This window comes from Eulemur rufifrons, chromosome 16, assembly GCF_041146395.1.
Source record: "Eulemur rufifrons isolate Redbay chromosome 16, OSU_ERuf_1, whole genome shotgun sequence".
Classification (NCBI taxonomy): Eukaryota; Metazoa; Chordata; class Mammalia; order Primates; family Lemuridae; genus Eulemur; species Eulemur rufifrons.
Genome location: NC_090998.1, coordinates 34,586,307 through 34,601,735, shown reverse-complemented (window position 1 = coordinate 34,601,735; position 15,429 = coordinate 34,586,307). Strand labels below are relative to the sequence as shown.

General features: G+C 36.1%; 1 protein-coding gene across 4 annotated transcripts in view; it reads right to left on the bottom strand.

Annotated features, from left to right (window-relative positions):
- Positions 1-15,429, bottom strand: part of TMEM117 (transmembrane protein 117) — a 430,326-nt gene that overhangs the window by 61,677 nt on the left and 353,220 nt on the right. For all 4 annotated transcript variants that reach the window (XM_069490727.1, XM_069490730.1, XM_069490728.1 and 1 more), the window contains one exon: positions 10,320-10,479. In XM_069490727.1, the coding sequence (XP_069346828.1) occupies positions 10,320-10,479 (160 nt within the window). The remainder of the gene's footprint in view (positions 1-10,319; positions 10,480-15,429) is intronic.

Here is a 15,429-nt window from a genome sequence, read left to right as displayed (position 1 = left end):
TGGGGCTCTATTCCATACAGCCATCTGAATCAAAGCAACAGCAAACATTCACTTATTACGAGTGTTACCTGAGAGCAGTGAGTTTAAGAGAAATCATTTTGGGCTAATGAAAAACTCGTATTTCCAGGCCAAATCCCCTAGTGATTCTTACACTACTAGATGTAAGAAGAAGACCCAAGAGTCTGCATTTTTAAGCGGTACCCAGGTGATTCTTAATGCAGGTAACTATGGTCACAAGAATCATCTGTAATGCTAATGTAAATATAATGTAATGTAAATGAACATATTCCCAAGCACCACTGCATACTTACCACACAAGATACTCCTGGAGATCTTCTGTATCCAGAGAACCCACATCTTTGTAAAGGTTTTGGCCATTCTTACAATCAAGTAACAGTGAGAATCACTCCCTTAGTGTACACTTCCATCTGCAGAGTATGACTACATGCACTGTTTCTTACACTCTAAAGTCTGTATCTATAATCACTTTATTAAAATTTTCCTTAGATAAGACCAAAGAAAATCTGAATGATCAACTGTAATGCAAAGAATAATCCTAAAACTTTTTCCAACTAAGTTTATTTTTTTCTATCCAGATTATGGAATTTTGATATGCAAAAATATCATACTTCAAGTATTTTTTTTATTTGATCATCACAAAAATGCCAAAATGTGGGTCAGAAAAAAAATGTTATGCTGTAAAAGGGAAAACGGATTTCCTAGTAATGGATTAACTTAACCAAGGGCACAGTGCCACTAAGAAGTACAGCCCTGTCAGTCTGTTGCAGGAGTGTCCCCATCATTTACTAAGCTTCCTGTCACCTGTCAAGAGCTCTGTTGTTGACACTGCACACAGTATATTATTTCATTTGATATGCACAATACAACATGGCATGAAAAATGTGTGGGCTTTGGAGTCAGAAAGATCTGTTTTTTTTAATTCTCATTCTGATGAATCCAGACCCTATCTGTGTGCCTTGGGAAATTCTCATTTTTGCTCATTTGTAAAATTATATATAATAATGTTATTATAGGAAGCTTTTATAAGATTAAATGAAATAAAATATATCTAAGTATCTAGGACAGTGCCCAGCACATATTATAGTAAGTGCTCAATGAATGCTAGCCTCTTATTCTTTCTGCCTGCTTCTCTCCCTTTATCCCTGTCTTATTTTTAGTCCAGTCATGTTTTCATTGCACCATTTTGTCCTTCTTAGTAGCTTGTTCCTCATTTTCAATATGAAGGGTTCTCACTGTGGTCTCCTGGTATTGGACCCCACCCTTATTATAACTGCACTAGGCACTGAGCTACTTGTTGGACTACGTTCTCCAAGGCTCCTTTTCATGTCCAACTCCAGAATTAATAAACCTTGACTTAGAAACTACCTGTTAGGGTAGTGGGTTGGGGCTCGGAAGACCCAGGCTGTACTCTGAGCCCTGCTACCGACTGATTTTATGACCTCAGGCAAGTTATAGAACCTCCTTTGGCTTCAGCTGTAAAATTCAAGATGTGAAAAAATGATCCTAAATGTTCCTCTTTCTCTAAAATTCCTTGATTTTATGATATAAATGAACTTAGTCTGTCTAAAAATAACTCTTCTTCATTTCTTATTTTAGGCATGAGTTTAAAATGAACACTGAATTAGAGAGGACTGTTGTACTAGTTTCCATGATTTCTCGTTGCCTACATTTTTTTTTTTTTTTTTGTAACTTGTTCCTTGGCTTTATCATTGTATTTTAAAAAGTTCACGGACATTCCCAAATGCTCATACGAATACTTCATATCCATGACATTATCCATTAAAAGTAGTTACAAAGGATTGGTCCATCCAATTAGGGTAAAGGATATTTGAGATGAATGTGTGTCACTAGAGCTTGCATTTAGCAACACCTGTATGATTCTGATCTGAAGTATAGCCACACTCCGTGTTTGGGGGCCTAATGACATGGCTGAATGTGTCAGCCTTCAACATTGCACTTTTTTATCACGTGAAGTGGGACAATGACAAGTAGCGACGGTTACACAGGACTTCCGTGGCAAACCATGATATACATACAAAAAGGAGAGTGAGAGATATGGCTGGAATATTTTTTAAAAGTTATGATCAGACACTAATCATAGGAAAAAACACACCCATCAGAAAAATACAAATTTGAAGGAATTATATCTGGCCACCTCAGTATGGCTTTGAAAAATTACTGCCCATGTGCAATAGTATAGAATTTATATCTTTCCAGTTTTTTAATCATGTTCAAGCTCTTTTAAAAAAATACCTCAGGGACTGAAACATTTTACTTTAAATTAGGGTAAAACGTGAATGTCTATATTTTTCACTTACTTAACCAAATCTTGTAATTCCTTCAAGCTCTACATTCTTCCCACAGAAATGATCTCTTCTGCTCACAGTAATCCTTCACAGAACTTACTGCCTGTTTCAAAATTGTGATCTATATCATATGCTAACCAGACTATTGGTTCCATTTTCAAGTGAATGTGTTTGTCATTTGAGTATTCTTGATTGAATCCTAAAAGTTTTTGCCTGATAACCCCAATGCTTCTAGCTCACCTATTACCTTCTGCCAAATTTCCCTGATACCACGGGCCACCTTCCAGGCCCTCGTGCAGACTGCCCCTTCGGCTGGACTCCATGCCGCACGGACGTGACTCACTGTGGCTAAGTCTTTCTACTATTGGGAGACCTGTTGCAGGACTGCTAACAGTAGAATGGGCTTCCCTTCTATGATTCTCCTTGAACAATCTGCCTCCCCACTGGACCAGCAACGATAAGGGAAGGGCAAAATGGCGACAATAAATAAAGTTGAAATTTAACCCTGTAGGCACATGCCATGAAGGAAGGAGGCATTTATGAGTAATCCAGGTATCACTTACATCGTAAGGCCTTTACTCCATGTCACTACTTGGGATTTATAACAGAAGTCACTGTTAATGTGTTTTGAAATAGGAGTGTAACCCTTGGGTAAGAAAAATGAAGATGTAAAAACAAGTGCAAAAAGGAGTTTAAAATACGTTGAAGAAGTCATATAAAATATTTCCAAAGCTCAAGAACACGTTAAGTCTAGCTGACAGACATTTAAATAAACTTTTCTTTCTAAGTAGCCTGTAAGCAAAACCAGTTGGAATAACTCACCCCGAAAATATACTTCAACTTGTCAAAACACATGACCATTTAATTAAAATAGAAAACTATTTTAGTGCTTGTTACTCTGCCCTATGTTCTAAAATGATTGAATCTACTTTCCCCAATTGTGAACTCAAAAGAAGTGCCCTACTAAAATCAAGTCAAGGGGGTTTTAAAATAAAGTTTACCAAGAGTCATAATGTCTATTTTTTAACTAGTCAACCTACTTCTGAGAAACGTGTACGAAACAGAAAACAAACACACTTTAAAACTGTTACACAGTGAAATGTTTGTAGAATGCAATTTTCATAATTATTTTTTCAGTGCATTAAGAATTGCTTTTCAGGAAATATCACTTCTCTCCAAGGGCCTTCTGACTATACCAAAGAGTGCTTTTTAACACTTAATGGTGCAGTGTATTCAGATTTTTATTTAGATATTTAATTACTATAAGATCATACTTCAGTGAAAATGACCCAATGTAATATTATCGATGGTTCATTCTCTTGCTGTTGATAAACATTTTGCCTCTTGAAAAATCATCTGTTCTTTGGCTTTTGTGAAATAATGCTAGGTTATTTCCTTTATTTATTCTTTCATTCAGCAAAATATTTATGGCAAAACTGTAATGCACTAAACATGCTGTGGGAATGAAAAAACTGATAAAACATTTCCTGTCCTTGAGGAGCTTACACATTACAGGAGGTGTGTATGAATGTAGGTAGTAGCCAGGTATGTAGATAAATCACAAGAAAGAGAAGTTTTGGAAAGATGTGTCAATAGTATGAGGATGCACCAAAACCTGATCCTTATATCCTTCTTCTTCTTTTTAGAAGCTTCTCCTCTAGATGGCTTCTGTCAATCAACATATGATTTTTTAAGAGGCAAATTTCTATCAACAGCAGGAGAATGAACCATCAACAATATTGCATTAGATCATTTTCACTGAAGCATGATCTTATAGTAGTGAATATTTGCTTCACGTAAATCTAAGATCACATATATACATGTATATATATATGCATATATGGACACACATATTTATATAGATCTTTGGAGAAACAGGTATATTTCTGCTGGGTCTATCACCTACTTTCCATTTTTTTTTCCTTATTTTTTAAATTTTATTTTATTTTTTATTGATAATAATTATATATATTTAGAGAGTATGATATGATGTTATGATATATTACATGTGTACATCACAGAATGATTAAATCAAGCTAATTACCATATGCATCACGTCACATACTTATTCCTTTGTGGTTAGACATTGAAAATCTACTATTTTAGCAATTCTGAAATATACAATAAATTATTATTAACTATAATTGCCATGCTGTGCAATAGATCCTAAAATGCATTCCATCTGCCTCACTGAACTCTGTAGCCTTTGGCTAACTTCTCCTCTCTCCTCATCCCCATTTCCACACGTGGATGTCCTGCCATCACGGCAGCTCCATTTGCCTAAATCCAGACTCCTCACACTTCTTTCTCAAACTACATAGTTTCTCCCACTTCTTGGCTTTAGTCAATAGCTCCACCATTATTTCAATTTATTGCTTGAAATCTTGTACCAGACCCTTTATTTAACAAACAGTTAAAACTATGTATTATATTGCAGGGATCCTGTAAGGTGCTGTACAAGGCAATGAATACATAAAAGTAAGACAAGACTCTCCTTTCAAGGATCTCACAAAATGGCAAGGAAAACAATTACAGCTAATGATGCTATAATAGTCATCTTGAGGAACTCTCCCTTCACTCCAACATATGCATAAACACGTCCTGTTATTTCCATTTTCAAATAATACATTTCATATGTTTATTTCTACTGTCACAATCCTAGTCAGGTCCTAAAATGACACACTTACCATGCAAATGCGACTCCCCCCTAGGATCCCTCCTTCTACATAATTTTTCAACCTTTGAAGTAAAATTTCTAAAATAACCATTAGTTTCTAGCACTTGTGGCTTAGTACTCTAATTGGCTCATCATTACCCTTAGGATAAAGTTCAAAGGCTTCAGAGAGCTTTCCGAGCTTGTCTATAATGTGGCTTTCATCTACTCCTGCAACTTTTGACGGTATTAAAACTCACAGGCAACCATGTTAGCATTCTCACTTACTGTTGAGTATAGTTAACATTTTGGTAGTATTTACTATGTGTCAGGCACAGTTGTATGTAAATGTAAACCATAACCAACCCCATGAAGTAGATACTATTATTAGCCCAGGTTAATTAAGTAACTAATTTCAAAGTCACACAGCTAGTAAGAGCCAGAGCCAGAATCTGAATGTTGAAAGCCTGCTTCCATAGTCAATACACTTAACCACCTTGCTTTAAAATCCAGATGACAGCTAGATAACTAAGCACAGTTGGCTTGGGCTTGGTTAATTGCAAAGTTTGTGGAAGTACACAGTCTTTTCACAGATACCTATAAATTCACAGAAATAGAAAGATACCTTCTTATAGCTTCCTTTGCCTTCTGGGCACTTGTTTAACTGATGCTGTCATGGTGCTAGACTTCATTGATCCAGCTATAAAATTCAACAGTTTTTTAATCTTCAACACCAATCCTCTAGAGTCCAGTTATGTAAAGGATCCGCAAGAGATGAAGAATAGTTGCAACTTCACAATGGACATAACTCCATCAGTCTGTGGTCATCACCACCGCCTAATCCTGCCCTTCATCCCAGCCCCACCCCACCCTCAAACACACTGGAGAATTTTGCTGGCTCTTCAGCTCATCCTCACCTATATCCATCTTTCTGGCTCCTCATACCTCTTTTCCTTTTCCCCCCTCTTCTTCCCCCTCCTCCCCCTTCTTTTTCTCTCTTCCCTCTTTTTTTTTCTCCCTTCCCATTTCTTTAAAAAAAAGCACAGAATGTTCTTTCTGTTATGAAGACAAACTTCCTCTCTTCTAATGCCTCCAGATTCTGGGAGGGTGGGGGAGATGAATTTAGAAAGTGACAACGGTAAGGATGTCCACTTTCCACCAGAAGAATTCTTCTAAATAAAGGTAGTCTTTCTAAAATTTCTCCACTTTTCTACTCCTTTTTCTCTTATTAAATTATAAATTCCTCTATGCAACTATAAACTCCTGTGCACTGTGTCTTATTGATTTTGAACCTTTTCCACCATGCTCTGTCCCCAGTGCACCTGATGTGTGCAAGGAATGAACTGATATATGTTTCCTGAACTTAATGGACCAAACCCGAGTTTTTACCTTGATGATTATAATTCTATTCCCAGCTGGAAAGATGTGCTTGTTCATTGTTCCATGTTTTCAAAGTCTAGCAGCCCGTCTAGTCTCATCTGTCCCTTGAAGCTTTCCCCTTCTGCTCTCCTCTACATTGATCTCTCTCTTCTGTGAACTCCTATGACTCTCTTTTTTTCTTTGCTTACTGTACAACACATATTTTTAACTTTTATATGTCTTAGATATGTCTTTTCCTGAACATAACAGAGAAGGTAGGTGGGCGGGACATACTGCAGATCAATACATATTCAATGAAATAAAGGGAGATATATATAAATCAAACGACATAATTACAAATATCAAATAGAATTTGAGATAAGATTTTCCTCAGAAAGAAGTTTTCTTTACAATTTGTTTCTCGTGTCCTGTAGTATGTGTGATTTGTGTGAGCCACAGTACACTTTGCTGGCGTCTGTGCATGTCTTAGTCCCAGTGACTTTACTAAAACCACAGAAAAATGTGATACAACAAATATTTTAAACAATAAATGTTGAAAAATCCTATCTCATGAATATTCATAAAAATGAAGAATTATACTTTCTTTAAATGTATTCAGAATTGGCCTACTAATTTTGTTAAAAATAAAATCTTTATAGAAACAGTACCAAATTCTGATTTTTTTTTTTTTTTTTAGCTAAACATTACAATACCTTTCTACAGTGTAACTGGAATTTTCCTATCATTAGAAAAGCCTAGTGTCAACTGCTTTTAAATCACTTAAATAATTCTAATGAGGAAAGGCCTTTTAGTGAAACTACTCCTTCCGTTTCTATTAATTTTACTATTTCTTTAATTTTCTTTGATCTGAAATATGCAAATATGGGACAGATTAGACCACGGTTTAGTTGGTTATGGACTTGTTAGAACGTTTGTATTATATAATTTCAAATGTCTTGACTACACCTGATTTCTGAGGCTCTGTTGCCTTAAATTAACTCTTACCGCATGTGCTAATTCAGAACATCTACATAATGCTCACAGAGTGGGACACAGTTGGCCTGAGACTCAGTGCTGAACCGGTGCTTCTTTATCCTCAGCAAGGAGTTATTACTCTGGGCCTGGCCCTGCCCATGTAAGGCAGTTCACTAAGAAAGCTCCAGGGCTATGGAGAGTTCTCAGGAAAAACTGATGTGCTAATTTGCAGTTCAGGTAAAGAATGCAACAGGAGGTCTGAGGAGGAAATTGTCACATGGTTTTAATGAGGGGGTAATTGAAATGGTCTTCAATCGTAGGATCTAGATTAAGTAGAGCAGGAAAGACCCAATGTGAAGAGGAACAAGATGATCCCGGACATCTTGGCCCTTGCGGGCCAAGCAGCAAGCCCTTTGGTCTGGGAGAAGACGGGGCCAGGGCCAGACCACAGAGGGCGGAGGGCACTCAGAGAGCTCTTGGAGGAGTCACTGATAATATTTGAGGCTGAGAAGTGATGTGTACAACATGGCACTTCCGATTGGAAGGTTATGAGGGCGAGCTGCATAGGGCACATGGTAGGTACAAGGATGTCTAGAGGCAGAAGGTTCCATAGGAGATGACTTTACAATAGTACAGAGGACAGTCAGGACTGGAATGGCGGCAAAGAAATGAGAAGGAAGGATTAGGATACAAGAGCCATAGAGAAAGATGAATCCATAGGCCTGGCTGGTTGACTTAGTGTTAGGGGAGAGAGAAAAGAAGGAGTTAAGAAACCTACATTTGGGGGCTCATTGTTGACTCCTCTTTATGTTAGACACCTATTAATTTGGCTTTTGAGGCCCAATGTCTCCCCACTTTTCTTTAGGACTGCTCCACCCCCACAGCCTCCCACACTGAGCTGGTCAGTTCAGTGATGGGCACAGGTCAATCCAGTCCTTGCTATCCCTTCCCGGGGAATGCAGAATCAGGCCTGAGAGATGGTCGCCCTCTGAGGTGTTAGCAGTGGCCATTTTCTTCAATATTGATTGGAAAACTGAAAAGGCTGCTTTGCAATAAGAAAAAAAGGAAGAAAGCAGATGTGAAAAGAAAAGGATGAGAGATGAAGACTAGGTCAGAATTCCTTGTTAAACTTTGGTCCCTGTTCTCATGTGTCCCTAGGTGCAACTGTATCCCTCCTCTTCAATTGGGTAGGACATCGCTACAATGCAGTAATACATCCCCCACTTTGATTAAATTAGCTTGGCAGAGTTATTGTGACTTGTAGCCAAATTGATCCAGACTGATATATTCCCCGGCATAAACTTTCCATCTTTAGTCAATTGGTGCTGTAGCTACTCTCTGAGCATTTCACCACTTTACTGACACTTTACATTTTTATGCCATTTTTTCATCTAGAACGTCTTTCCCTTTCCAGTTCTGCTGACTCTGCCCGTATAAATCATGACTCTCCCTTTCTTTCCTCCATCTGTCTTTATTAAGTACTTTTTGAGTGAATCCATAATATCTCTAAATTACAGTGTTATATTTTCCCACTTGAAGTCCCTGATTCTTGTGAACTTATTGGAAGAATACTTAAAACTTACATAAATAGGGTAGAAGGCAGAGGATGGTAATGGGCAATCAGGGGATTTATGGTTTCACATATATAAATTTAAGCAAATTCAAAGAGACAATAGTCTGCTTGGCTACTATCACCTTTGACTTTAAGATGGGTTCAGAGAGGTACCAATAGGCTACTTGGCCAAAGTGGACATTTTACATTAGGAACTATATTAGTTAGGAGATGGAAGAAGATAAAAATGGCGTTTATACAAGTAATTCATGACACATTGTTGCATAAGTGCTAAGAATTCAATTTTGTAGATATTGAGAGGAGGCCCTACATCTAGTGAGAGGCAGATCTGAAACTGGCCCATACGATTCAAGCTGGGCTCAAAATCCAAGGCTTTCCCCATCGTGCAAAACTATCTCCCAGGAAGTAAAAAAGAAATGCATCAATTTTTAGATGAGATTAAATATTCAATCTTATGTCTTCATATAATTTTTAAAAACTATAATGTATTTTAAAATATCATCCATTAAAACAGTAATATATTCTAAGAAACATCTTAAACCTAATGCCCAGGATATATTATTTAACAAATTAAAAAAAAAACAATGAATAAACTACTATTCTCTTTTGAGAAAACATAGAATATCTCTCATAAAGGCCTCTCTTTGCCTCCAGAAATGAGAAAAGCAATCTGCTATCCTGTGAAATCTCACATAAATTCAAAATACAATAGAGTTTCCTTTCCCTTCAGCAATGGTAGCCTTTGTTCTGGTGACTTATAATACCTCAGGAGGAGAAAAACCAAAATTGCCTTCCAAAAGCAATAAGAAAATGTCTAGCAAATGGATGGACATTTAATGAGCAAGATAAAGTGCCAAGAAATAGCTAATGTCTCTTTCTGCCCCATTCAAAGGCGTATTCCTAAAACCCCAAACGTTCAAACCAGAAGATTACATGAATAACACTGGTTAGCATGATGCTATTGTGCAAAAAATCCGTTGCTAAGCAGGGCAGAAATATTGTTTACATGAAAATGGATTGATCTCTGGTGAATACTGAAAGAAAGTGATAATTTCCATAACCAGAAAGAGCATTTTTACATCACTCCATTTCAACTGCTATAAAACCCTGAGTTGCTTTGACAATTGCTTTTCCCTGCCTTGCTGGCTTTATATCATCCTCATATCTGCAGCTTTCCATTTACTAAATGACAGGGTTTTTTTGGTTTTGTTTTTTTGTGTTCCCCCCCACCCCAAGCCTTGGCATAAAAGTCCATTTGGCTTTTTCTCCTGGTATAATTGCTATAAGTATAAACAGAGAAGGCCCCAATAATAGCAATTGTAAACTATGCACTTCTGTAGCTTTATGGAGACTGCTGCTGTATGGTTTTGTTATACTGAGAACAGAATATACAGCAGCTTCAGTGAGAGGAGGGAAATACAAAGACGCTTACCTGCATCACAATAAGGAGGTCAAAGACCAAGATGAAAGAAGCAAGGAATGCTCTGGAAACTTCATCACTGGGCAAAAATCCCCGGTTCAGCTTGTCCCAGCTGATCCAGTCAGTTGTAATGACAAGTACAACCACAGAAGTCAGAGTAAAAAGAACCGACCTGCAAGGAATAAGACATTCATTGAAGAACATTGGACATAATAATAAACACACTGGACAGTGCATGTTATCTGTGCTATATTAAATGTCTGCCCTTTGCCAAGTACCTACCCTAAGGTATATTCCCCGAAAGGAAGATGAAAAAAAGAAATAAATTAAGTGCTTTTCTTTCAAAAGCAATTAGAAAAAGTTATGATAGCATCTCTTCCAAGATTTTCCCTAAAGAACATTAAGATAACGATTATGGAACAAATTTATAACCATAAAAATATTACAAATGACCTTGGCAAGTACAATAAGTGTCCCAAAGAAAACATTGGTGTGTAGCTCTAATTACATGCACATTATTTACTGAAGGTAGTGGGCATGCATATATAAAGAGCAGAAGGTGGATGGTGAATAGGTAAGCAAGTCTTTGGATTCCAGAAGGGAATAGTTAGACCAGTCTCATCACCATCCTCATGGTCTACAAGCTCCATAAAGGAAGCACCTCTAAATGCCAGCAATATAGTCTGTTCTCACAGCACCCATATCATAGATGGCTCGTTGCCTACTGACCTCTCTCCATGTCAGTTTATCCATTACCTGTTACAAGATACTAGGAGGCTGAGGTTTTCCCTTATAAATCTTTATAGTTCCGATAAAATCTTGCATACTTACATGCAAATGGAGTTCAATAACAGTTTGTAGAAATTAAGGTTTTTTAATAAAAATAAAAAATACTTAGTCTTTAATATGGACATTTAAAGTAGATTGGAAATGTGGGTGGTAGAAATTTAATCTGTCAGAGAATTGTCCATAATGCAGTTCAGCCTCTGCTTTCAGGACTATATTGGTATCTGGATGTTGTTTTGAATTTTAAAAAGGAAAAAACACAATTATTTTGAAATAAATTTAGTCAGAAAAAAAGAAACATAAGAAAAAAGGAAAGAAAAGAAAACAGAAGAAAAAATATGGAGATGAAATAACACCATAGAAGAACACTTATACATTTTGGCAATTAACAAACTATTTTTGGTCTCTATTATCTTATAATAATTGGCACCCATAAGAGAATAATATGAATCTTCCTAGATTTCTCTTTTCAGCTGTACAAAGTATGAATTTCTAAACCAAAATTTCCGGTTTCCTATTTACAACTTATTTGGAGCAAGTTATACTTTGATATAATGAACAGAATGAAATTCTCCTCATATTTTTTCTCCCCATAAATAGAAAAGATACATTTTTTTTAAATTTTGGAAAATAAACATCTCTATTAAAACTCATTTATTTTATTAAAAATTCTCAAAAGAATTGACTCATTAACTCCAAAATATTACATAAAGTTACACATTGCCTCCTGCTATTGTTTAGAATACCTTTGAATATATAAAGTGAATTAAATAAATAGGATAAATCCTATCTAATTATTACAGTTCAATAGATAGAAATTGCAAATATTATATAATCAAACACAAGCATAGTGGAATTTAAACAAAATTTTCTCCAGATTAAGTCAATTTGTTTTTATTTTTTCAGTTTGATAAACGTTAATCAAATCTGAATGAAATTACCACAATTTCTTTTTTCAACAAGGAATATAACAATCTCCATGAAAAATAGATAAATATTAACTCTTCTTCAAAGTTCATTTTGGTAATAAGGGCATTTTCTGATCACGTTTGGCTTTTCAAATGTGTTTCCTGCCAGGATGCTATGGATATATACACTTCCATAGTCACACTCATGTGGCTCAATAGGTTAGTAAATAGTTGGGGTCCCAGTTCTCCCAAGTTCACCTGTATTTGCCTCCATAGCCTCCTTCACAGAACCTTCCTGTTATTCAGCACTACATGGTTAACCTCTGGTGAAGCAAGGGTACTCTAGCACCTCGCTCCAGTTCTGTGGCATTGTCCATTCTACTGGTTGGAGCCTGTGGTCTGCAGGTTAATATTTTTAATATCATTACTGCATTTTCACCTGGAAACATCTTCAGTGAGGATAGTTGATTGCACAGGAATTAATACTTTAATGTTATTTCACTGGTCTAAATATATAAACTTATACCATAAAATTAAATACTCATTCAGGGGCACATTTTTAGGTGTAAAAGTCTAGGAGTTTGGAATAGGTGTCTGCCGATCAATTAGGAATCTCCTCTATAACAACATTTATAAAGGAGCTGTTGTAGGGAGTAACACCAACAAGATAGTAGAATAGACGGTCCTCCACCTATATCCTCAGATAGCAATAAAAATTTGGCAGCCATCCATGGACAAAAGTGCCTTTGTGGGAGCTTTGGGATTCAGGTAGGAGGATGCAAAACCCAGGAGGATCTGAAGACTGAGCAAGGCTGTTTTGAGAGGACCCAACTGTGGACTCTGAAGCAGACCCTTGTCCCAGTGCCAGCTCCACCCTGAATGCAGTTCAGTCCATCCTAGGACCAGACAGGATACATATGCACTCTGCTCCTGGTAAGAGGACCTTCAATTGCAGACCTCACTGTAGCAGCAGCTACATGACCCAGTTAAAACCCCAGTTGGCTATGATTCCAGAAGCAATCCTATCAGTTTGGGAACCCAATAGAAGGTCTATTATCTGCCAAACCAATATGTAAAGGTGTTTATTCCTTCAGACACAAAGACACAAACACAAAGCTACACACATAACAAATAATCAGGCAAAAATGACACCAAAAAAAGAAAGGAATAAGCTCCAGTAACAACCTCAAAGAAAATGGAGGTCTATGAATTGCCTGATAAAGAATTCTAAACAATAATCTTAAAGAAGATCAATGTGATAAAAGAGAAAACAGACAACTAAATGCAATCAGAAAAACAATGCATGAATAAAATTAGAAGTTTAACAGAGAAATAGAAACCATAAAGAGAATCAAACAGAAATCCTGGATTGAATAAAATAATAGAACTGAAAAATTCAAGGGAGAGCTTCAGTAGGGTACCTGATCATGCTGAAGAAAGAATTAGCAAACTCAAACACAGGTCACTTGAAATTAGCCAATCAGAGGAACAACAAAAAGGAATAAAAATGAGTGAAGAGAGCATAATAACCTATGGACACCATCAAGACAACAAATATACAAATTATGGAAGACATAGGAGTAGAGAGAAAGAAAAGAACAGAAAGCTTATTAAAAGAAATAATGGCTGAAAACCTCTCAAATATTGGGATAGCTATGGACATTCAGATTCATGAAGCTTAAAGAATCTAAAGCAGGATCAATCCAAAGAAGATTTTTCCAAGATGCATTACAGTAGTACTCCTTTATCTGTGGTTTCACTTTCCATGGCTTCAGTTACCTACAGTCAACTGTGGTTCAAAAATATTAAATGGAAAATTTCAGAAATAAACAATTTATGTTTTAAATTATGTTCTATTCTGAGTAGAATAATAAAATCTCATGCTATCTTACTCTGCCCTGCCCAGGATGTGAGTTATCCCTTTGTCCAGCATTTCCACACTGTATATGTTACCCACTAATTAGTCACTTTGTAGCCATCTCCGTTATCAGATCGATTGTCATAGTATTGCAGGTTGTGTTTCAGTGACTCTTATTTTACTTAATAATGGCTGCAAACATAAGAGTAGTGATGCTGGCAATTTGGATATGCCAAATAGAAGCCACAGAGTGCTATCTTTTAAAGTAAAAAGATGAAAGTTCTTAATATGAAAAGAAAATCAGGCTAGGCAGGGTGGCACATACCTGTAATCCCAGTAATTTGGGAGGCCAAGGCAGGAGGATTGTTTGAGGCCAGGAATTCAAGACTAGCATGAGCAAGAGTAAAACCCCAACTCTATAAAAAGTTAGAAGGATTAGCTGAGCATTTAAGAAGACTGAAATCATTCTAAGGATCTTTTCTAACCACAATGATATGAAACTAGAAATCAATAACAGGAGAAATTTTGGAAAATTCACCACCATATGAAAAATAAATAACATACTCCTAAACAACTAATAGATCAAAGAAGAAATCAAAACGGAAATCAGAAAATATCTTGAGACAAACAAAAATGGAAATACAACATACAAAAACTGATTTGATGCAGCAAGTACAGCTCTAAGAGGGCATTCTGTAACAATAATGGCATACCGTAGAAAAAAGAAAGATCTTAAATAAACAGCAATCATGTTGTACATCTTAAACATATACAGTTTTTATTTGTCAATAATGTCTCAATAAAGCTAGAAAAAAAGGAGTCACTCTTATTTATGCTAATAATCTCATTTTGAATAAAGTAATTAAAATTAATCATTAAAACTCTTTGTTATAATTTGGTAAGTAACTTGGTAATTAGAATTTATCATAACACTTTTTATGTGAGAGTGTCCTGAGACCATATCAGCACCGATTCACCTCTTGGAATTAATTTATTTGACATATTTAATTTACCCAATATATAATACTCTTTCTAAGAGTTCTTCATAAGTGTTTTCCTGGCTTTATTATGTACTTCTGTTTTGAGGAAGGGTATTGCTACAGATCTCAGGAAAAGTTACTAGTAATATTTTATGACTCCAAAGGGAAATTAAAGGAGGTATTCTGCCTGATATATTAATATTTAATTCTACAAAAGGAATAAAAATGGCAATCATTAAATATGAATGCATACAGCTCAGAGAAAAAGCTCTAAAAATAAAATCTCAAGAGAATGGAAAAAAGAAAAGAAAAGGGGGACTGAAATACATTAATTGGTCATACCATTTCCAAAATTATGTTCAGTGTCTTATACAGATATAGCTGCAAAAGCAAATGCATTACATGCAGTTTGTTTTTCTGAGTCACTTCTTGTCAAATTGACAGACTTTACCAGGCTATGATAACTCAGTCAAAACAAGCAGTTTGAAATAGCCATGACTCAGTTAGGTTATTTAAAAAACAGTCACTTTTATGTGAAAATGAGAAGGAAATAGTGATAATAGCCAATTACCATTACAGCCATATGGCAC